This window comes from Staurois parvus, unplaced genomic scaffold (assembly GCF_062004578.1).
Source record: "Staurois parvus isolate SC_StPar_1 unplaced genomic scaffold, SC_StPar_1.0 ptg000192l, whole genome shotgun sequence".
NCBI lineage: Eukaryota > Metazoa > Chordata > Amphibia > Anura > Ranidae > Staurois > Staurois parvus.
Window position 1 is genome coordinate 4,940,569 of NW_028317988.1, and position 23,477 is coordinate 4,964,045.

Genomic DNA, 23,477 nt, shown 5'->3' on the forward strand with positions numbered 1-23,477 from the left:
AGCTTGGCTCAGTATACTGTATATACCACACATCCAGCGGGCTGACAGATTAATCTGTCATAGGGACATTTGTTTTGAGCCAGCTTGGCTCAGCACGGTATACTGTATGTACATTACTGCACATCCAGCGGGCTGTGTATATACTGTATACTGTATGTAGCCGAAGCCACCGTATTACCGCACATTAAGCGGTAACCATCTGATTTGGAATTTGATCCATATGATGACTGTCTTACAAATGTATCACAAGATGTCATTCATGAACTTATGATGTCAGAGGATGAACATGAGGATTTTGAAGGATTTTAAGTACCTGTAAGTCATAACCATTTCAATTAAAAAATCTGATGTTTTTAAATGATGTTGCCTCGGAAGGGGGGTAGTCTTATACGGTGAGTATAGCCCAAAACCTATAATTTAACTGGAAAATTAGGGGGTCGTCTTATACACCCAGTCGCCTTATACGCCGGAAAATACGGTATATATATCTATATATATATATATATAGCATATTCCTGTTATTGACCAAAAGCATAGGGCAGGACTCCTTACTATGTTCATTTTTGCACAAGGTAATTACCTTACCTTTGTTATATTGGGCTAACCTGTTTTTGGATAAATATGTGGAAATTCAGGGAGAATTTCAGAGCAAGTTATTTGCGAATCTACCAGCATTGTAAAATGCAAGTTTGTCTGGTTAGATTAGAAGGTCTTAAATATTCATAAGGCCCTTGTTTATGAGAAATAGCCTTTTTAAAGAGGTGGAGTCTTTACCTATGCAAGAAGAGTAAAAACATGCAATTTTCCCTTAAACAGTATACAAGTATATGGTAAATGGGATTAAGGCATCTTAAATATTCATAGTGTACTTGTTTATGGTGTAGAGAATTTCAAAGTGGGTGTCGTGTCCACCTTTGCACAAGGATGTTAAAGATTGCAGTTTTGCCATTAACAAGACAAGGAGTATCTATTTAACTTTTTAATTAAAATCTATGTATACAGCTGTTCTAGATCTAGACACATTGTTTGTAACACATAAGGTCAAACATGCTCATAAAACCAACCAATCAGATTGCTGGATACTTTGGTCAATGGGAAAAGGTGTATATTAGGGAAGGTTTTTTGGTTGAGTGGTGACAGGAGAAAGTGGGTCCTCTAAAGGTGTCTGATGATTGCATGAATATTCTAAGTACCCTGTTATCTGCCTTGTCTGTACCTCTGCTTTATGGATTGTTTCTGAGCTGATTAAATGGATCTCTCAGGAATAGAACTGTTGGACTAGCTGGTGCGGGAAAATACATTTATAAATACACTTGTCATCCTACAATTGATATAAGACAACATATACCAGACCGGATAGAAAAATGACAGTGAGAATATAGATACATTTTCCATAATTTTTATAATTACATGTGCTTTTCACTGTTGGCAGTCACTATTGCAGTTTTTGGAATGAGGGTATGTTTTTATTTTCATAAATGATCAGATGAATTAAAAAAAAAAACTTAAATATCATCAAGGCAGGTGAGTCCTTTCTTCACTCTAAGCACAAATGAAAAACAGACATTAACTTTGATAAGGTCTAAAAATTGAGTTTATTAAAAGAAAATGTTCAAAGATTTTTTTTTTTCTTTTGTATCAAATAGTACAGCTTGAATAATAATAATCAGAAAGCTAAAGTGTGACATTTTCCGTGTACGCAATACAATCAAAGATAAATGAACAGATGCCTTCATGTAACGTACATTCTCAGAGGAAATAACAATTTAATATTGTTCTATAGAAATAAAACCATAGAAAACTTTCTCGCTTCAGTACACAGAAAAGAAAAACACACTCTGAAATAGGAACTGTGTTACACTTGCATATATTCCTCTATATGATATGGGTATGCAGGGAAGATGGCATTATTGGGTACGTATGGACCTGAAGGATTATTTTATAGTGGTAATTCCGATCAATTCAATTTATTAACTCACTGTGTGTGAGATCAGATCAAGGAACTGATCAGACTAGCTGTAAAAGGCTGTTCATCACCAAAATTGATGTCTCTGGCAGGAGTCCAGTCTTTGGTGAAATGTTCAGTGATATACAATGTAGAGATTGTACCTTAAAGAGCAACAGCCATGAATTGGCTTGTGCAAGAGGATTAACTAAATATTCAGTCTTAAAGTGAACTTGCGGCCATCCTATAAAGCATTTACATTCTTGAGTTTTAAAACAAGCCTCTGTAGCCAAAGGCACTGTGGAGCCATTCACCTTCAAATTCACATCTGAAGCACTGAAGTTATTCTCTCAGCAGCTCCGCTAGCTCTCTCAGTAGTGACTTTTGGAGGGCAGCAGAGTGAGATTGCCTATGGACTTGAAGGACTTCAATGTTTCTACTGTTAATTTTTGAGTTAATTGTTACCCAGTGCCTGCTGCTAGAGAAGTCAGCAAGGGCTTGTTTTAAAGCTTGCTTGCTGTTTTTGTTTAACAATATGTAAAAAAGGTCTTATTTCTCTAAACTGCAGTGTTCTGTTATTTGAAACTAGTATGTGCTGACAGACATTGGGAGTCTACGTGAAACAAGTTAGTGGGGCAGTAATTGGCCAAATTCCCAGTGACCTTGCTCACACCTGAAAAAAAAATGTACAAATATATTTCCATCTTTTTATCAGGTAAATACAAACTACAGAGATAAATATATTTACCAATTCCAGCCAGCTCTAGTCTTCTATTGACATTTTTACCAGGCTAAAACTTAACTAATCTGCTGAACCTAATGTTTACAGAGCTGAATAGCTAAAGATCAGATTAGACACAGCAGAATAAATCATAGTGACTCTCTCTCCACACTTCCTCCTTTGCTGTTCTATTCAGAAGGGTCCATATAGGGATTCATTCATTAGCCAGAAAGAAACAATCACCATAGACAAACCTACTACTGTGCTCTTAATAAAAAAACAAAACAAAAAACAAAAACTTTAAATGCCCTGCAAAACCAGTCATAGGAGCAACCTGTATTAAATATTTATTAAAAAAAACATTTTATTTAAAAACCTTTAAGACTGAATATTCCGATTCTTGAATAATCCCAATTGTAACCAATTGTGTAAAAGGGAAACCTGTATTGAGAGAAAGATAGTGGCTACCATTCTGAAAATGCTTGCATGCTTTTACCTAACTTCAGCACGTTAAGCCTCTGACCCAGCCAGTACACATATGCAAATAATTTCACATTTACTGAACTGCAAAATAATTTTAAGTCAGATACTTAGGAGAAAGGTAATGGCAGTCTACATTTTTGTCTATCAATGTCTATCATTATGACATTCATATTACTGTCTTAACAGGTTTCCTTTAACATTGTGCTCAAACGTCACACTTTCAACAAGTGGGAAAATGATGAAACACTTTTTCTCTACAGTGTATGGGTAATTTTCCACTTAGAAAGCAGAAACAAAACATGACATGCAAATGGCAGTTACTTATAGGAACACATTTGGTTTCAGTTAAAAAAAAAAAGCTAAAAGAAAGTTTCTTATTGGTTGTTACAGATTGCACCATTTTGCAGCTTATGCTTGCTGCCTGCAAAAGGATTATCTGTTGAATTCCAGTCAAACTTTTCAGAGGTTCACTCCTATCTTCTGCCTGGTGACTATTGTTATCAGGACAGAAAGGAAGGGGAAATCAAAAATGTTGCAGTTTACCAACAGATAAGAGGAAGTCGCCCAGTGAGGACGCCAGTTCCAGTGACAATAGTCAGATGTTGCCTTTCCCCTCACTTATTGGGAGATTTCCTCTCAATTTTTGTTGTGTATCTGAAACAAGGGAAAAGAAATCTTCACAATGAGGGAAGACAGACAGCAATACAAGCCTGACTGAAGTTCTGTATCTGAAACTAGAGAAATTGTTTTGATGAGTATTTCCTTTCAAATAGTTAAACTGTAGTCTTGGGCATTTTTTCAGCTCCAGGAATTTCATGTGGCCTACTCCCTTTGATCAGCATGATTCATCTTAGAAAGTGTTGGCAGTTTTGTTTCAGAGATTGGAATGTATTTTTAAAGCTATTCCATGCCCACAGAATTCATAACCTCCACAGTGAGAGTTAGTTTAAAGGTTAAGTCCACCTAAAACTGATATTTCATCCCTGGATTCTGGACGGAGGCAGTGCTGGGCAGTGACTTCCTATATCTAATTTGAACTTTACAGGGGGCTGACCAAGACTGAGAAATGTACTTTGCATTTGGCAATCCTAATCTTCAAGACCTCAATGTTAAACTGTATTGGGAAATACACAGTTCAAATGTGACTCAATTAGTCTTTATCAGTGATATGTATGGAAGACTTGTTCTATTGCTCTGGAATACCCTGTGCATAATACATACTGTTTAAATAAAAAATTTAAAAAATACATATATTTTCCACTAGACCTCCAAGGACCTCTTGCCAATGCTCTTCCAAAAGGGACTGGCTAATGTCTTCCCATTAGGCCAAAGATTGTGTTATAAGGTTTCTGCTGCCTCACCATATTAGTTATGGTGAACTCTCTATTTGCCCAGTGATTTGTCTACTTATTCCCTCTTGGCCTCATTATCACATATCTTGCTGTGACTACCAGCTAATCAGCAGTGTGGTTACTGGCAACAACAAATGGGATATGTACATTCCACTTTGCCACCAGACACTTGACTAACCCTTCTTAGCCAGGGTTCTGTGGAACCATAGGGTTCCTCCACAGGTTACTAGGGGCTCCTTTTGAAATGGTGGATTAAACTTCCACCTTATGGTGCCTGCATAGTTCTGGCACCAATGTAACTTTCCAGATCCAGTGGCACGGGACAAGTGGAGTTCAGTTTTCTCAGGTAAGTAACTAGTGATGCCAATGGCTATGTTAGTTGCATTGTTTATATTGACCACCGATGAAAAAGAAAATCTTCCCCACTGTCAATGTCTGTATAGGATCACTACACTGACCACCAGGGCAAATGGGATTCTTCCCAATAACCACCAGAAAAACAGGGCATTACTTCAAACTGCAACCAGCATTAGGGGTCACTCATTGACCACCAATGTGGTGTGGATAACGTACCAAAACTTGTATACAAAATCATTTTTAATGAGGGAGTCCTGAGACCAGAATATTATTTCAAGTGTTCTTTCTTAGTAAAAAAGGTTGAAAAAGTCTGGGATAAACGGTATATTTTCACTTGTGTCCCTATAGACCACCAGCAGGGTTTTGATTGTTCCTACATTGGGCAATGTACTTCCACTGGGCAACCAAATCCAGCACATATAGTTTTCACTGAGTTACCAGGCATTGGGCACTAAATCTTACACTGAGCTGCCCGGCACTGGGCAGTATACATTTTACTTCGCCAGGCTGGTGTATAGACAGTTGAGTCAGCAAAAGCTTTTTTTTTTTTTTTTTTTTTTTTTTTTAAATGTCAAGTTTTGTGTTAATTAAGCTGATTGTTTTGTATCTGCTATACTCAACATGAGAAGTTTGTAGTGCTAGCGCCACAGTAAGCTGTATTACAATCTGTACACTGCATTCAATGTTTTACTGTTATGCCAGAAGCAATGGTGAATGTGATTTTAATGTCTCTAATTATCTTTAGTTGTAACATTTTGACATGAAAGATTTGTGTCATACTAATGTAATTCCTTGTACGATGCAGAACATTAACCCTCGATGTAGAGCAAATATAAAGAAAAAAAAACCCATAAAATAAACTGGGGCAATTAAAACATTTCTTGTCATCGATGCACATAAACTTTCTTATAGAGAACTATATGTTCCTTAAAGGGTTAGTTCATGTTATAGAAAGATTTTCTGTGAAAACGCAAAATATCAACTGCAGTTAAGTTAAAGTGGTTGTAAACCACTGAAATGAAAAATGAACAAAGCATTTCCTTCTATAATGTGTACTAGCCTCAATTCAAAGCACCTAGTGTGATTTCTGTTTCCTCTCTTATGCTATCTGCATGAGTCACTTCTGACAGTTTATGTGACTGCAGGAATCCCAGGAGACCCTCCTCCAGCACACAGCAGGTGACTGACAGCCTCAACTGTGCAGGTTTCCTAATGAGACTGTGTAGATGGGGTGTGTCCATTTCCTCCCCTTACATCTCAGATTACACTCAGCTCACTGCTCTATGCTGTGCAGTGTGTGACGTCCATGCCCCTACCTTCTGGAACTAAGAAATGTGGTGTAAATTCTGTTCTTTGAAGGGCTTTAGAGAGGAGAGGGCTACAGATAAACAGGTACAATGTATGTAGGAGGATTTATTTAATCTCTGTGTATCACGAGGCCAGTCACTTCACTGGGTATATGTAAGAGTTTACAACCACTTTACGGCTCCATACACACTGGCTTAGTCTAGGTTCACACCCATGCGTTTTCTGATGCATTTTGCAGAAACGCACTACAGTCCATTTGACATGATTTCTTATGGGACATGTTCACATCTCCACATTTTCACCTGGTGCGTTTTTTGGAAAGGGTCAGGGATTTTTTTTAAATGCAAAACATTGCGGTTTTGGTTCTACAGATTTCAATGGAGACGCTGAAGAAAAGCATGTAGTGCAATTTTGATGCGTTTTATTCTGCCCAGAAACAAATTGAAAAAACAAATACAAAATGCATCAAAAACGCATCAATTTTTTTTTATGTGCAATTGATAGCCCCTGCGTGGGCGTGTTTTGCTGCTCCTGTCGTAAACTGTTTATAAATTAATAAAAACATTGAAATACTAAAACAAGTGAAGAATTGATGTGCAAAAAGCAAAATGCACAGCAAAATGCACTGCAGAAATGGACGAAACACAAACTGCAGGTGTGAACCTAGCCTCAAAAAATGCCAGTGCCCTCTGCAGAAAAAAATGCTAATTTTGAGCATTTTTTTTGTACTAGCGTTTAGGAGCGGTTAGCATTTTTTAAGCCAGAAAAATGATCTCAAAAACACGAAACAGAAGGGGTTTTTTTTTGTCTCTAAATACTGAGCATAAAAATGCCTCTAGACTACCTAATGTGCATGGACACATAGGATAACATTAGTTGCTTCTACAGGCAAAATTCTAAACTCCTCTAGGAGCAGCATTTTTTAAGCCAGTGTACAGTTGGCAGCATTATTTTTTTCCATTGAATCTGAGGGTAAGTGGACCCTGTAATCTGCTTCTTTATTTTTCTCAAACCATTATATTTTTATGTACAGCCATCGTACATATCTGACTTTCTCTTGTAATTAGGCCTACTCTAATTCCAGGCACAGTAGGATTTAGGAGGGGCAGCACTTTAAGCCAATCAGACAGTACTACATTGCGCTGAGCAAAGTGATAACGTATGTGCTGCCACTTCTTCACTGTTCAGTCACAGGCCTTGGGGTACCTTGATGACTGAACCGTTAAATCCAGGAAATACTGCACACATGCTGAAGCTAGAAAGTCCAGGGTTTATTCAGAGTTTTATAAAACTTTGTACAGCCAGGTTAAGCAGAAGCTGAGATGATGCTGAGATGAGAAACTGGAGACACTTGACCTGAGTGAGACTTTCCAAGCCTTAGGATATAGGGCCATTACAGAAATAATGAAGCCGAAATCCATAGCGATTCAATGAGCGGGGCACTGGGCTCTGAAGAAACATTTAGGTCTGAGTGATATATTAAAGTGGTTGTAAATGCTGAAAGTTGTCTACCTTAACCTCCCTCACGGTCTGATTATGTCCATATTTCTGTGCTCATAGCGGTACATTTTTTTGCATGGAAATATGTATTTTTTTTATTGTAGGCCTGTAATTTTTAGGAATAACTCTCTGAAATCTGTCTGAACAAGAGTCTAGTAAACATCCCGGGTATGATAAAATTTGAAACACAAAATCATAAATTATAATTTAATAAATAATCATAAAAAATAATAATAATAAATGTAATTCAATAATATAATCAAACCAAAAACACTGAAATTTGAAATAGAGCGCCAAGTTCGCACATCACTGAGCAAAGTCGCAAAATAGTTTTCAGTGTCTGATGACGAATTTCCCCCACGAATTATTATCACTCAATTCTGCAAGTGGTTCTGATTTACTATCGCTGTTCTCTAGCCGGTCTAAAACCGATTTTGACCTAAAGGGACGCTTTTTGGACGCCATGGACGTTTCTCAGTTTCCAGACAGAAAGAACAGTAAAAATGCAGGCAGGGCACAGGACAAAGCACTCGGGACAAAATGTATGTGAAATGCTTTGATACAGTAATGTTATACTATGTGATTTTAGTGTATTTAGTGAATGTCACCTTTTGTCATTTTCAAATTTCCCGCCAGTTCCGTCCCCGTACGTCCCGACGTGGCAGTGAACAGAACCCAGAAGACAGATGCCGCATCCGCCGGAGGACATTGCCGGGGATGCTGCAGGAGGGACATCGCAGGAGCACAGAACAAGGTAGGAGAAGAACAGATCCCGGAGCAGAGCCGCATGGTAAGCCCGAGTGTAGCTCGGGGTTACCGCTTGTGGTACTGAAAATTTACCCCGAGCTACACTTGGGAATACCTCCAGGGAGGTTAATGCATTCTCTGCATTAAGGTAATGAATGCACGTTCAGCTCCCACCCCAAAATATTAACCTGAGCCTAATCTCGATCCAACGCTGTGACCAAGGCCAGCTGTGCTGCTCTCTCTCCCTCCTTACTGGACTCAGTGAGAGCCATTGGCTCCTAGTGCTGTCAATTAAATCCAGTGACAAGGAAGTGGGTACAGGGCCAAGCACTGTGTGTTTCAACAGACACAAACAGCCCAGCTCGGGATCAAGCCTGCACATGTGCCACTATAGGAAGCAATTTCCAAAGGTGGCAAATGGAGAAGAGAAAAAGCCCAGAGCACAAACGGGGGATCCCAGAAGAGGAGGATCAGCACCACTCTGTGCAATACCATTGCACAGTGCAGGTAAATATAACATGTTTGTTTTACCTTTAAAATCACTTTAAGGATAAATAAAACCAATAACAAAATGTAAATATATTGTAGTTTAGCAGTCCTTAGATGTGGTGCCTACATTAGTATTCTTTTTTCAGGCTATGGCAGGTAAGTAAAGAAAAAAATAAAAACAGCATATTTTGTTTCCACATGATTGGATGATGGAAGTCAGAAGTGCTTCACCTAATTCACTAAGTCCTGGGGAAAATAAGCTGGCAAAGTGCAACTTACCGTTCGAAGTGAATAGTTGTTTTGCCTTCACCAAGTAAAGTAAGCACAGCCGCTCAGGGACATGAAGTGCACTTGCAGGATTACAAAGTGAAAATAAAGAAAAAAAATTGCTAAAAAAGTAGCCACATCTAAGGACCGTCAAACTGCAATATAGTAGATTTTTGTTTTGGAGATTAGATAATCTAACTTTTAAAGGGTAATTATCATAGTTAGTCTGGCTGAAAAAAGACAAAAGTCCATCCAGTTCAATCATATCTTGTCTTCTTACATTTAGCCTTGAAAGTATTATTTGTTTTAAGTGAGTATATTAACCCCTCATTTTTGCTGTAGGGGGGATTCTAGGCACAACTGAATATAGAATGCTTGTACTACTATGGCACACCATGTACCTACAGCAAATAACATTTCCTGTTGGAAACTGTAGGAATCCTTTGAAGAAACAGAGGGAAGGACAGGCGCCAATGGCAGTGCGTATTGAATGGGTTAGCATGTACCCCCCCCCCCCCCTTTTATGAACCCAGCACTGTAATATATAAAATATTGCGCCGTCTCAGAAACCCCTTCTTATTACTGAGAATGTTACCAAAGCTGGCCAAAGCTGGCCACTGCAAGAACAGTGTTTGCCTTTTTATGACAACTATTTTATAGACTGGAGAGGTTGTGTAGGCTAAAAATAGAAGATTCTCAGCAAATTGCTAGGTGTTAACATTACAGCATGACATGTTTGCTTCACGCATTAGTTCCTGTTTGATCGCTGGTTACACTCTCCACACCTGGGCTCACACACGGTTAGCTTTGCCATAGGCAATGTGACAATGGAACACAATCGGAAGAGAACAAGACTGCAGCCTGTGGGGAGAAATAACTCACATAGAGAGCAGGAAGCCAACATAGGATCAGATTACATGCAGCCTGTTCATTCTGAGTTCATCTATAAATAAGAACAATTCAGTTTTGTAGAAAAAAACAATTAAATATTTTGATTATTTAAAGTACCTTTATATAAGCTCTGTTTACTCCAGAACTTATCCTAATGCCCATTGTCAGATATAATTGCAAGATAATGTCTGTCACAGCCCATGAAGTCCACTAAACCTGACATTTCATTAAAGAGACACTGTCACCTTAAAATGCTAGTTAACTTCACTATATGATTTTCTTTTTAAGGGGTCTCCAGGTGGGTTATGCCATAATGTGCACGGCATATTAGTACATTATGGCAGACTTAGCAGTCAAACTGTGCCCTCCAGTGCTGAGGTGGGATCAATCCAGTGGGCCCTGGGCACTTCTATCTTCGTCTGGTCTTCCAACCGGGCTCCGTGCCTTCGGCCAAGTCATAGGCCAGGCTGGGATGACGTCACTCCCACGTATACGCACAGAAGTCACATTGTCGCGGCACAGTTTGAGGTCATAAATGTTCATTGAACTGCACATGCAAGGCTCAGTGCACATGGTGGCTGACAAGCAGGAGGATGCATTTATGGCAGGAGAGACCGATAGGGTCTCTTCTGTCATAAATGCCCTGCCTGTCAGCAATTGTTTAAAAAAATGAAGTTTGCTTCCACTTTAAGCATGTTTAGCAAGGTGACAGTGGGGTTGATTTGGTGAAGGCAAAACAACAGTTCATTTTGAAAGGTAAGTTGCACTTTGCAAGCTTATTTTCCCCAGAACTTAGTGAATTAGGTGAAGCACTTCTGACTTCTATCATCCAATCATGTGGAAACAAAAAATAGTTGTTTTTCTTTTTAGTTAACTTGCACATGATTCGGGATTCTTTGCAAAGGGAAATTTCACCACATTCACTAAGATCTGAGGAAAATTTCCTTACAAAGTGCAACTTCCCTTGAAAAGTAATGAGCATATCTGCCTTTAGTAAATCAACCCCAGGGTCTGTACAAAGTGGTTACCAGGTTATACTCACCTTACTTGCATTCTCCTGCAAATTCACAGCCTCTATCAGAAGCACAGGGAGAGTATGTAAACTCTTTCCCTGTGACTCAGCTTAGGTTTAGCAACCAATCGCTAGATGTGAACATTTTCACATGATTGAGGGAGTGATGTCTCCGCTTACCCTGATCATTTTATGTTTCAATAATTTTTATTGATAGTTTTACAAAAGGTAAACAGGGAGAAAACATTTGGTTCAGTATAAATGTAAACATACATAAAATGTTACCCCACCTTTTGGCTAGGGTTGGATATAAAGTTACTGCATAGACATCAGAGGTATGTTAGGGGTGGACTGAACCGTGAGGAGGAGTAGTGAGTAGTAAGGGGGTAATAAACAGAGGGAGAATAATAGGGGAAGGGTAGCGGGGAGGGGGGAGAACTTGAGGTAAAATAGGGAAGGAGTACCAGTCTGACGTGGATAAGTAGAGCGATTGATTGTAAGGTATCAGGGGTTTACGGAGCAATTAGGGTTTTGTAACCAGTTGGACCATAAGGAGTTAAACTTATGTTGGGTAGAGTTATTAATGGCCAGTCTTTTTTCCATTTCGCATTGGAAGTTGAGATCTGAAATTAGTGATTGAAGGGAAGGAGCTGAGGTTGTATTCCATAATCGGGTTATATTTAGTTTAGCTGCAAAAAGTATGTGGACAATGATGGTACGGGAGGTACAAGGGAAATTGTTAAACCCAATGTGTAGGAGTGCAAGTGCCGGGTTAGGAGTTCCCTGATCAATTTATATCAGCTGTGAGGGAGGGAGGAGCGGCGATGGAGCACTGACAAGGTTAGTATAAGTAGGGGGTAGGGGGAGTTCCTTTAAAAATACACTGTTGCTTTGCTCTGCATGGTCAAAATGCAGTATTTCTTTACTGGTATGGTGCTGGTATGTTTGATTGTCCATAGACTTCTTCTTCCTGCAGACATCCCCATCTGTGCCCCACTTCCCCCTCTGTATCCCATGTACTCTATATACATTTTCTCCAATGTGAATTAGAGGAATAAACTACATCACAATGGTATTGAAAATGAGGAAGCTTAGGACATCTCATCAGTGGTGTGTTGTCAATATAAGAAGGGTAATACAATGCTTCTGCCACCTATCCAAAACTGAAATATCAGATCTGAGTGAAATAATCTTAGGCACAATGTCTAAAATTGAACCCCATAAGGACCCACGGGTGTCTCATTCTCATCTCCTATCTACAAAAATAATTTAATTTACTTCTGAGGCAAGCAAGCTGCAAAAATGCCGTTTACTTTTTGATATTTGTAAGTTTGCATGTGAACGAAAGCACAAATGTCTCCCTACACTGCGGTCTATAGCTGTTTAGAGTGAAAAAAGAATACATCCATCAGGAGGCAAGGCAATTGTGCTGTTTGTTAGAAACCTTGTGTGAAAGCATATAATCAAGAGAAATACATTCCACATGTGACATTCATGTAGCATATACAACAATCACTTCTGATAGGCTTCTGAATTCGAACATACTGTATTTTTTTGTTCAATCACCTGAGATGTGCAGGTGGCACAGCTTAATTTGCCTGTCGATCAGCAGTATTTAAAAAGGCTCTGTGAAGTTCCTCTGGTAAACTCCTCTCACGTGGTGACAACCTGTCAGAACTTAGTGTTGGCACCTTTTAGTTAGTTAGGCCCCTTTCACACAATCGGTCCAATCAGATCCGCCTGTTCATTTTTAAGGCGGACCGATCGGACCCTCTATTCATATCTATGGAGTGGCGGATGTAAACAGACTTGAATCCGTTTACATCCACCTACCTCCAATCCAATTCAATTAAAACAAACAGAAGAGGATCCGATTCCATCATGCAGAGCTACATTGCATCTGAGCACCACAAAGAAAAATGCTATTTAATTAATTTGTAATATTCAAAGCAAACTCCCCCATCCTTCCATGTCTACATGCTTTATTTTGCTGTGAAATCACTTTGAATATACCCTCTAGCATTTCTGGTCATTGCCATCTTGAGTAAGGGCAGCTGATTCATGTAGCATTGACTTCCTGGAATCCATCTGCCCCTAGTTCAGGCATAGAAGCAGGAGGGCATGCTTAGGTGAGAAGACCCCTCCTCCCCTCCTGAAGATGTATGACATCATTTGCCTAGGCAAGATACCAGGAAGTAACCGAAGAAATGTAAAAAAAGCTTAAAACAATAAGAATGACATATGTTCCTATATATTTACTAATGCTAGCAGCATAAGGATTAAAATATTCAATGTTGAATGAGAGAGTGAAGTTCCACTTTCTATCTGGGTGGATCAGATCGGACGACAGTCGGGTGTAAATGGACAGCTATTCCGTTTCCACCCGACCGTCCACAGAACAGAGTGGGCTGTGTCCATGTCAGCTCTGCATAAGCGGAGCAGACATAGGCCTGTCATCTGCCCGCTGCGCTCTGCTGAATGGGGGATCAGGGGATAGATCCCTGACTGAACAAGCAGATCCTTCTCCATGTGAAAGGGGCCTAATAGAATATTCCCCTTGAAGCTGGTTTGGGCACCAAAATTCTGACGTGTAGCAAATGCAGCGACTAGCAAAGGAACTTTGCCTGGTTGAATTTTCACACCTGGGCTGTAAAATTTTATATGACTGTATATAATGACCTCTGCTTCCTTCTCCACTTTTAATTAAACAGGTGGAGAACCCAATTAAATATACAAACTGCTTTCTAAGCGTGGCTTTAAGGCCATCAAACAGGCATAACAAACATTACAAAATGAAGCATCAACTAATACATAACTGGTTGCTGGCTGACCTCAGAGATATGGCGCCACAGGATCTGGCCAACTGATATTACTTGTGAAATATTAATGAAATGGAAAAGTGATCTCATACCCTGAAACACAATGATGTAAAACATTAAACAATAATAATGCATTCATATTCATTCAATATAGTGTTTACAGTTTCCTTTAAATCAACATTTTGAAAACATACGACAAAGACTTCAGAACTTGACAGAACCATGCCCATAAAACACCAAACCGGACTTTCACATTCTAACAAATATAAAGTGCTGAGCTGTATGCCTGGACATGGTACAAAAATAGCAATACACTTCCAGCACAGGAAAACAGAACAAAAGCTTCATTTAAATACACTCACAATAGTCAATTCTGTAAACTGTCAAGTTGTTTGGAAACAATGACATCTTTGATAACCTCCGAGACTCACATTCTTGAAATCCTGGATTTCCGTGGCGGCATCCTGGGTTAAAGGGGTGGAGCTTGACTGAAATGGGAGGAGGGTATTTTTGGGTAGGGCTAGGCTGGGTATCCCTGGATGTGGGTGTCTTTTTGTGTGGTCTTTCTTTGGGATTCAACCAGGATACGTGGAATTCTTCTCTAAGATACTATCTCAGCCCAATAAACTGCTAGCTTCACAGTGTGTATTGGAGGACAGGCAAGGCAAACTGGTGATTTTAGGGCTTCGTGTGGCCCTCTCATTCCTCCTCTGTGGCCCTCAGTAGTTTAAAGACTAAGGGATTGATTTACTAAAGGCAAATAGACTGTGCAGTTTGCAAAGTGCAGTTGCTCCAAAGCTTAGTAAATGAGCAGAAGCTCTGCTGACTTCCATCATCACATGCAAGCGAAAACACAGTTTTTTTTTATTTTCCTTGCACATGATTCAGTATTCTTTGCAAAGAGAAGCTTTACCTCATTTACTAAGCTCTGGAGCAACTGCAAAGTGCTCTGTCTATTTTCCTTAAATCAACCCCTAAGTTCATGGTTTCGTAAAAAATGAAAAGGTTAACTAGCTCACAGCACCCTGTGGTACCATCATGGCAATCAAAAAAATAGAAGAGATTCTCATTGGTTAGCACGGTCACATTGCCGCGCTGAAAAATAACAGCTCCCATTATGTGCATTGTGATGGTACCACGATCATTACACTGGCTGGGGTGGGCAGCGGGAGAAGATGATTATAATAAATGCGTGTGCTGGGGACCAGTGGATTGGGAAAGGTGCTATAAGCTAGTTCACCTTCTCATTTTTTATGAAGAGTTGAACTTATCCTTTAAGGATTTACATTTATTAAGGCCCTAACTGTCCTCTAGCTGATAAAAACCATACTCCCTTACATCATTTTACAGGTGAATATTTCAGAAAGTGTTTATGGACCCTTTCCATTAGTTAAACTGTTGTAAACTGTAGTTATTACTATAATGTTAAAGCTGAACTCCAGGCAGATATAAAATACAAAAAAATAACACAGTTACATATTTATTAATAAATCATTAAATGTATTTTTGAAGTAGCATTAGAATGCATAAAATGTAATATTAAATACCTTCAATTGTTTTAATTATTGCATTTTAGGCAACCTGGTAAACAACACCAGCTCATACAGTCCTGGATATGTCAGCACAAACACATTATTTACTATTTATTTACTATTCTCTGCCGCTGGCTCCAGGTCGCACAGTGCTTCTTCCCCACACTTCCATTGCATCATGAATACCTCACAGGCACTAGTTCTGAACGGACAGCAAAAGCCCCTGATGCTGTCAATCATTGGGAAAGGTGCGAGCAGAGGAATGGCTTGCACCATAGGCTGAGGGGTTGCCTCTGTAAACACACACAGCATAAACAGACTGGTCTGTAGTGCCAGCCATGTACGCAAATGTGACTCTGTAGAGGGGACAGAGCTGCCCAAAGACAGTAACCAGGAAAGAGAGCATTTTGAGAGGCGGAACTACAAGCAACCACAAGCTTATTTTTTATGAGGGCACTTTAACCACTTGGCCCCCGGAAGGTTTTACCCCCTTCATGACCAGAGCATTTTGTGCTATTCAGCACTGTGTTACCTTAACTGGTAATTGCTCAGTCATGCAACACTCCACTCAAATGACGTTTTTATAATTTTTTTCATACAAATAAAGCTTTCTTTTGGTGGTATTTGATCACTTGTTTTTTTATAAAAATATAAATATAATAATATAAACAAAAAAAGACCAACATAAATTTAGGCCAAAATGTATTCTGCTACATGTCTTTGGTAAAAAAAAAATTTCAATATGTGTATAATAATTGGTTTGTGCGAAAACTATAGCATCTAAAAACTATGGTATATATACTGGAATTTACCCAGCTATATATGCTTAACTGTAATGGCAGTGATCAGCAACTTATAGTGTGACTGTGATAGGGTGGCGGGCAATCTGGTGCTAACAGACCTTCTCTAAAAGCATCACTAACAGACACTGACATCAGTAGTTACACAAATACAGTGATCAGTGATAATACTGTACATTGGCACTGTACTAATGACACTGAATGGGAAGGGGTTAACATCTAGGGGCAATCAAGGGTTTAAATATGTGTCTAACAATGTGTAATGTGTGTAATATGTGCTGTTTTTACTTTTCTGTCTAGCTGTTTTTTCTCCCTGCTTTGCAGGGAAAAGAAACATCCAGATCACTAATCCGTGTACAGATCTTGTGTGTGTTGTAAACACAGGGGCTCTGTGCTGTGATTGGACACAGCCAATTAGCAGGTCTCAGCCAAGGCCACAGCGCAATCAGCAGCAGACACGAGCATGTGTACCCGCAAACCCACCGCCGTACAGCTACGTGATCCCTTGTCCACAGTAGTTATACTGCAGCAAGTAGTTAAAGTAACTACTGTTGGGTAGCTGCTTAACTCATTGATACCCGAGAACTGAGCAGTCCTTGGATGGCTAGGTTCACAGACACTGGGTACAAAGTTGATCGGAACCCCTCTGTACCTTGGGATCACAGTGATAGAGAAACTAATCACAGTTATCACATAATGTAAACAGTGTAGTGTTTACATCCATATAGTGTTTATATCTGTGAGCCCGCCCCTTCCACTTACAATGAAAGGGAGGAAAGAGGAACTAATGAATAAATAAGACATTCATTAGTTTCTGATCTAAGCACAGACCACAACAGAACAGTTGTAAACCATTTTATCCTCCCTTCTCTCCCTTACATCTGCTGTACATCCTGTCTCAATGTGATCTGTATATTAGCCCTTGACCTCCCTTATCTTGCACATTACCCGTTCATCTCCATCCTCCCTTTGTATGTCACCTGAACATCAATCCCTTCATCACCTTCTCCCTCTGTGTACGACCTTTGTGTACCATATCTAGAGCACCATTACCAAGCTCCACGTTTAAACCACCTAAATACCAGCATGTTTCTTCATTACCAACAAAGTAGCAAAAAAGAGATCACTTAGGTGTCTACTTAACAAAAAGGGGTCATTTTGGGTTTGTACATACTTTCCTGGCCATTTTCATTTTAACAGAAAGTAAGAGAAACTTTTTTTTTTCACAATTGGTCTTTTTTCCTTTATACCATAAACAAAGAAACAAGAGAAAAGAAAGCTCTGTCTCAAAAAATGATATAAGGTTAATTTGGGTACAAAGTTTTATGAGTAAATATCAAAATAACACAGGACTGAAAATGGAAACATTGCCTGGTAATGAAGGGGTAATACAGGCTGCTTCTCAAGTGGTTATACATCCATGATGCTCTTGATAACAGAGGAAATTTGGGAGCCACTATTCATAGGAACATACTTCCTGATTTGGTTTGGTAATGCTGATAAGCGCCACAGTAATTCATTTTAATACTATATTATTTTCCGCTTTCATTATTCTCCATATAAATGTATTACAATTGGTTTGGCTGAATATCTTCATTAAAGGATAATTGCACTTTTCAAACACATTTACTCCTTTAAACACTAATTACCGATTGAACAACTAAGGAGTAAACAGCACACTGTTGAGGTCATCCCTCTGTTTACTCCTTCTCTCACAGGTTCACTGCTAGCACATGACCACTGTGCAAATCCTGATTGGTTCCTAACGCTGGTCCTCTCTGTTCAAGTCTGGGTGATACTATATGAGGAATCATGGGAGGTTTATATCAAGACAGATTAAAGTACTTAAAAAACCCAACATTTCATATTCCTGACATGTGCCTGCTGTGCCATGTACTTGTATGAAAAAGTATCCTGTTCTCTTTGCATTGCTTCCTTTGTGCGAAATCCCTGATGTTCCTGCCAGTCCTCCTGCTATCCTATTAAAAACTGACCACAGTAGGCATAAGAGGACAGTGTGGTCACTTTTCTGGCTGTGCTGGGAACTCAGCCTACCTGTCCCCCCAATGACTAGACTTGTGCTGACATCCCCTCATCTCCCTGCACAGCCATTCACTGTGAAGATCAGTGCACTACTGTTTCTCCTCCCCCAGCTCCCTGAGCTCCTTAAGCAACTGAGAACAGAGGTTATGTGATCACTTATAAAAAAGGGGAAAAAAAGGAATTTATAATGTTTTTACATCTATACACAAATGTTTTGCCTATTATAAACTGAATGGGTTGTTTTACAAGGTGAGGGTATTGGGGCGCCCCTCCAAATCATTGGATTCAGGTGTTCCAATCATCTCCACGGCCATAAGTGTATATAGTCAAGCACCTAGGCATGCAGACTGCTTCTACAAACATTTGTGAAAGAATGGGTCGCTCTCAGAAGCTCAGTGAACTCAAGCGTGGTACTGTGATAGCTTGCTACCTGTGCATTAAGTCCATCCATGACATTTCCTGGCTACTAAACATTCCATGGTCAACTGCTAGTGGTATTATAACAAAGCGGAGGCAACTGGGAACAACAGCAACTCAGCCATGAAGTTGTAGGCCATGTAAAATGACAGAGTGGAGTCAGCGCATGCTGAAGCGCACAGTACGCAGAAGTCACCAACTGTCTGCAGAGTCAATAGTTAAAGACCTCCAAACTTCGTGTGGCCTTCAGATTAGCACAACAACAGTGCGTAGAGATCTTCATGGAATGGGTTTCCATGGCTGAGCAGCTGCATCCAAGCCTTACATCACCAAGTGCAATGCAAAGCATTGGATGCAGTGGTATAAAGCAGTGAAGACGAGTGACGAATCACGCTTCTCTGTCTGACAATCCGATGGATGTGTCTGGGTTTGGCAGGTGCCAGGAGAACAGTGTTTGCCCGACTGCATTGTGTCAAGTGTAAAGTTTGGTGAAAGGGGGAATATGGTGTGTGGTTGTTTTTTAGGGGTTGGACTTGGCCCCTTAGTTCCAGTGAAGGGAACTCTTAAGGCGTCAGCATACCAAGACATTTTGGACAATTTCATGCTTCCAACTTTGTGGAACAGTTTGGGGATGGCCCTTCATGTTCCAAGATGACTGCACACCAGTGCACAGAGCAAGGTCCATAAAGACATGGTTAAGGGAGTTTGGGGTGGAGGAACTTGACTGGCCAGAGTCCTGACCTCTACCCCATAGAACACCTTTGGGATCAATTAGAGCACATAATGTGAGCCAGGCCTTTTCATCTGACATCAGTGCCTGACCTCACAAATGTGCTTCTGGAAGAATGGTCAAACATTCCCATAGACACTCCTAAACCTTGTGAACAACCTTCCCAGAAGAGCTGGAGCTGTTATAGGTGCAAAGGGCGGGCCAACTCAATATTGAATCCTACGGACTAAGACTGGGATGTCAATAAAGTTCATGAGCATGTAAAGGCAGGCCGACCAATACTTTTGGCAATATAGCGTACTTTAAACAAGTGGCATTTAACAATATTTTTTGTATAAAAATACATAACTGCTCTATTTGTGTTTTTATATTTGCCTGGAGATGAGCTTTAATATTGATCTCAAAGATGCACGTATCCTATAATCCTGAATGTACTATGCCTATGGTTTAGCTTAGAATATTTTTGTGCTTATTATGTAATACCAACATAGTATGTAAAGCTGTACAGTCACGCAGCATTTATTCTTTTTTATTGGTCCCTGCACCAAAGGAGCTTACAATCTAATGTCCCTACCACAGTCTACAGAATACTGACAGGAAAACTTTGTCAGAAGCAAACTGTTGTGAATTTATGATTTTGGATTGTAGCAAAATTGGGACACAAATAATTTCAACACTTGTAATCAGCTACTTGCTCTAAAGATAGAGTCTGATCAGAATTGGTCAAAACATTCATACTTGGTAAAACCAACCGACATTGACATTTGTGCCCTGACTGCACTGCAATGAGCTGAACAACCCATTACATATTTCTTCTATTTCTAGAGGACACCAGCGGCAATATCTACCAGCTAGAGTTCATAGCTGCCAAGCATGGGAGTCTTACTATGCCAGCTGCAATCACTAAAAGGTAAAACGAACATAAAGTGGACACTTATTCAACAGTGTTCTACAAGAAATACAACCATTTGTATTGGTTCCAGCCATACACAGTATGGGGCTGATTTGGGAGGAACATAAAATCAAATTTTTTGGACTGGGGTAGTAAACCCACACAAACACGGGGTGAACATACTTTTCAAATATAGAGTCACTAGCTTAATTAAACATAGGACTCAAGGCAAGAGCGCTAACCATCCTGCCCCCAATATAAACTGTAGTGATAAGAGTAAGCTCTATTAATTGCAGCGGCAGGTGGCAGCTGGAAACTCCTGATGCAGTTATCTTTCCACGGTGGGTGGTTCAGCCTTCAAGCCTCTAATCAAAACTGAAATATTCTAAGGCCATTACAGGTTAGGATAGGGCTACATGGGTGATTGAAATCACTGGTAAGAGATTTAACCCTTGACAAATGCCTCAGTTAAAAAAATCAATGCACTGCAAATGAAGCAATTGCCCAGAAGGAGTTAAATCTCTTACTGGTGATTACAAATCGCCCACGTATCTCTAGGCTAAATAGTAAGAATTGGTTGTATGTAGCATTTCTACCTTACTACTTCCTCCAAGAACAGAAATAGAAGAGAAAGCTAACAAAGTTGCACATTGCTGTAAATATAAAAGACCAAAAACCAAACTAAAGGCATCTGTGTCTTTTCAAAGCTTTTTTTTTTTTCACGCTACTTTTCCATTTGATAGAACCAGGGAGGGTCATGTTAATCAGCGGGGACCTTGTACAAAACAGTTTCATCAGACAAAATAAGAAAAGCACCTAAAGAAGTGGTTGATATCATGTCTAGAGATCCGGTTTGCTGCGGCTCATGTCTTCTATCCATCTCCGCTCAGACGTCCGTGGAGAGTGCACTACTGTGCGTGAAACCTCATCTCTGATGTGTACTGAGCTTTCCGCGGCATGTCAAACCCATTACCTGCAAGGAGCAATCTTCTGCAGGTGGCTAAATTACATCCTGTCCTTTCAAAAGAGCAGATGAGCTCTCTTGAGTCACAAGAGACCTCCTGACGGCAATTAGGATTCAAGCAGCGTGTGCCATCTACATACTTGCTGTCCTTTTGACTCTTTCATTTCAGTCCAATGACTGAGCTCTTCATCGCCTGAGCTGTTCAAACCTAGGGATATCCAACCTATCATCTCTTTGCGCTTCATGCTGCGCTTGTTATAGACAGACAATATGAGAGTCACGTCCGAAAGCTGAAACAGGGCTACTTGGAAAATAAAGGTTTCTTTGTACAGGGGGTTGGGCTGGCCTCTTCGCGTTGATGTCTTACATTTTGACATTTCCTGGCCCATGGAATTCAGCAGTGTTAACTTTACGTAGGTATCTATAAAAAGCAATGAGATAGTTTAGTATAGGAGCTATATCATCATGGCATATTAGTAGGCAATGCAGTGCTAGGGAAGGATATGGTGTATACCATTCATATGAACAAAAGAAAATAATTTATTCAGGTCTACTGCAATATTCAATGTGCACCTCAATGCTGTGAAGGAGGAGAGTAAAGGGGGTAGACCAAGTCTTTGGATCAAACACCGATGAAGGTTTTAGTGCATTGAACTATTTAGCGTACTGTTGGCCCTAGGCTGGTAAAAAGGAGGAGCTGCTTTTAATGTTGGAATATTTCCTGCGATTTCCAAGTAATTGGCAATTCTAGTTCCTTCAGTTTCAATGTCCAATGCATACAATGCTGAGCTTCTAGCACGACTACATGACTAGCAGATGATTATTCTAAATGATGGCAGAGAGAGATATTTTGCTGTCCTACTGGAACAATGGTCCAGACTGATTCAGACCTCGTAAAAACAAGTAACTTTTTTTACTAAGTAAACAGTTATAGGGCCAATCACTCATATCCTGGTGGGTTTAAAATGGAAGAGTTTTAGGAGCTACAAGGAAATTAGTGTATGTCAGGACAGAAAAACAACAAAAAATATATTTGTTACAACTCTGCAATGCATCTTTATTTCCTTACATTTTGCCCCTCAAGCTGAACTCTAGGGAAAAAACGAAAAAGTTTCCTTGCAGTGAGGCTACCTTCAACACTGCAAAATTTAAAAACTTGTTTATGCCTGGGGTGCCAAGAAAAGGACCTTTACTTACCTTATCCCTCACTCCCCCAGCTGCCAGCGCTCAACTCTTCTCCGCGATGCTCTGGTTTGTGAGTGGTCCATCTGCATCTTCACTTACAATGCAGGGTTACTGGCTATTGCCAGTGCATTATACTCAACTTCATGACATCAAGAGAGCAGAAGGTAGCCCAACTAAAACATGGCGGACAACATTGCAGGGGTTTTCACTGCTGGCTCAAACATCAAGTTAGGAACACACTGGATTTCTGGCAGATCTACAGATATTTTTCTGTACTTGCGGCAATTTAAGGGGACAAAACATTGAGAAATATGCATGTATTGCAGAAATATATTGCAAATGTTTTTTTTTTACCTGAATCTACATTTTAAGCTCTGCCCTATCATGTCTACATGGTGGACTTGGGAACTTTGGATGAGGAATAGTTAGATGTGGAAAGCACTGACATTACTCAGGGAAAAAATAAGGCATTGTAGAAAAAACTGGAGAGGGATTAAGTGGTATGAACATGGATACCTGCTTTTTTAATGTTTGTTTAATCCTCCATTTTTCTCTCTGTGATTGATGGGTCTTTCTTTAAAGTGAACCTGTACTTGGCCCATTAAAAGAAAAGAGAAAAGCTGACTTGATAGCCCAGCCCTGCTATGTTGTTTTCCCATGCTCCACTGCCACAATGTTTGCCTACTGGAAGCAAGTGAAAGGCTTGGTACTTTCAGGTATGGGGTCATATCTGATTCTCTTCTCTTCCTCTCATACATACCACTATGTGCCAGATCAGGTCTGATCACTGTTATGTGTGGCAACAGGAGGGTCTTTAGACATGTGTAGGCTTTCACCAAATGGACTTCAATTTTTTACTCAGAGCTTAGCTCAGGTGGGTAAACATTGTGAAAGTAAGTATCAACTGGGAAGGAGGAAAAATTACAGGTTCACTTTAGGCTTTTCAAAACAAAAGTGTTAGTAACATCCAGGGTGGGAATATATGTCAGATCAACTCTGATCCTCAAATCTCTCAAGAAGAAC

General features: G+C 39.9%; 1 protein-coding gene across 1 annotated transcript in view; it reads right to left on the bottom strand.

Moving 5' to 3' along the window:
- Window positions 1-966: 966 nt before the first annotated feature.
- The window catches only part of LOC149461777 (synaptotagmin-14-like), a 320,275-nt gene continuing 297,764 nt past the window's right edge, over window positions 967-23,477 (bottom strand). The window contains exon 9 of the mRNA XM_089677813.1: window positions 967-21,690. Within this exon, the coding sequence (XP_089533939.1) occupies window positions 21,377-21,690 (314 nt within the window). The 3' untranslated portion in view covers window positions 967-21,376. The remainder of the gene's footprint in view (window positions 21,691-23,477) is intronic.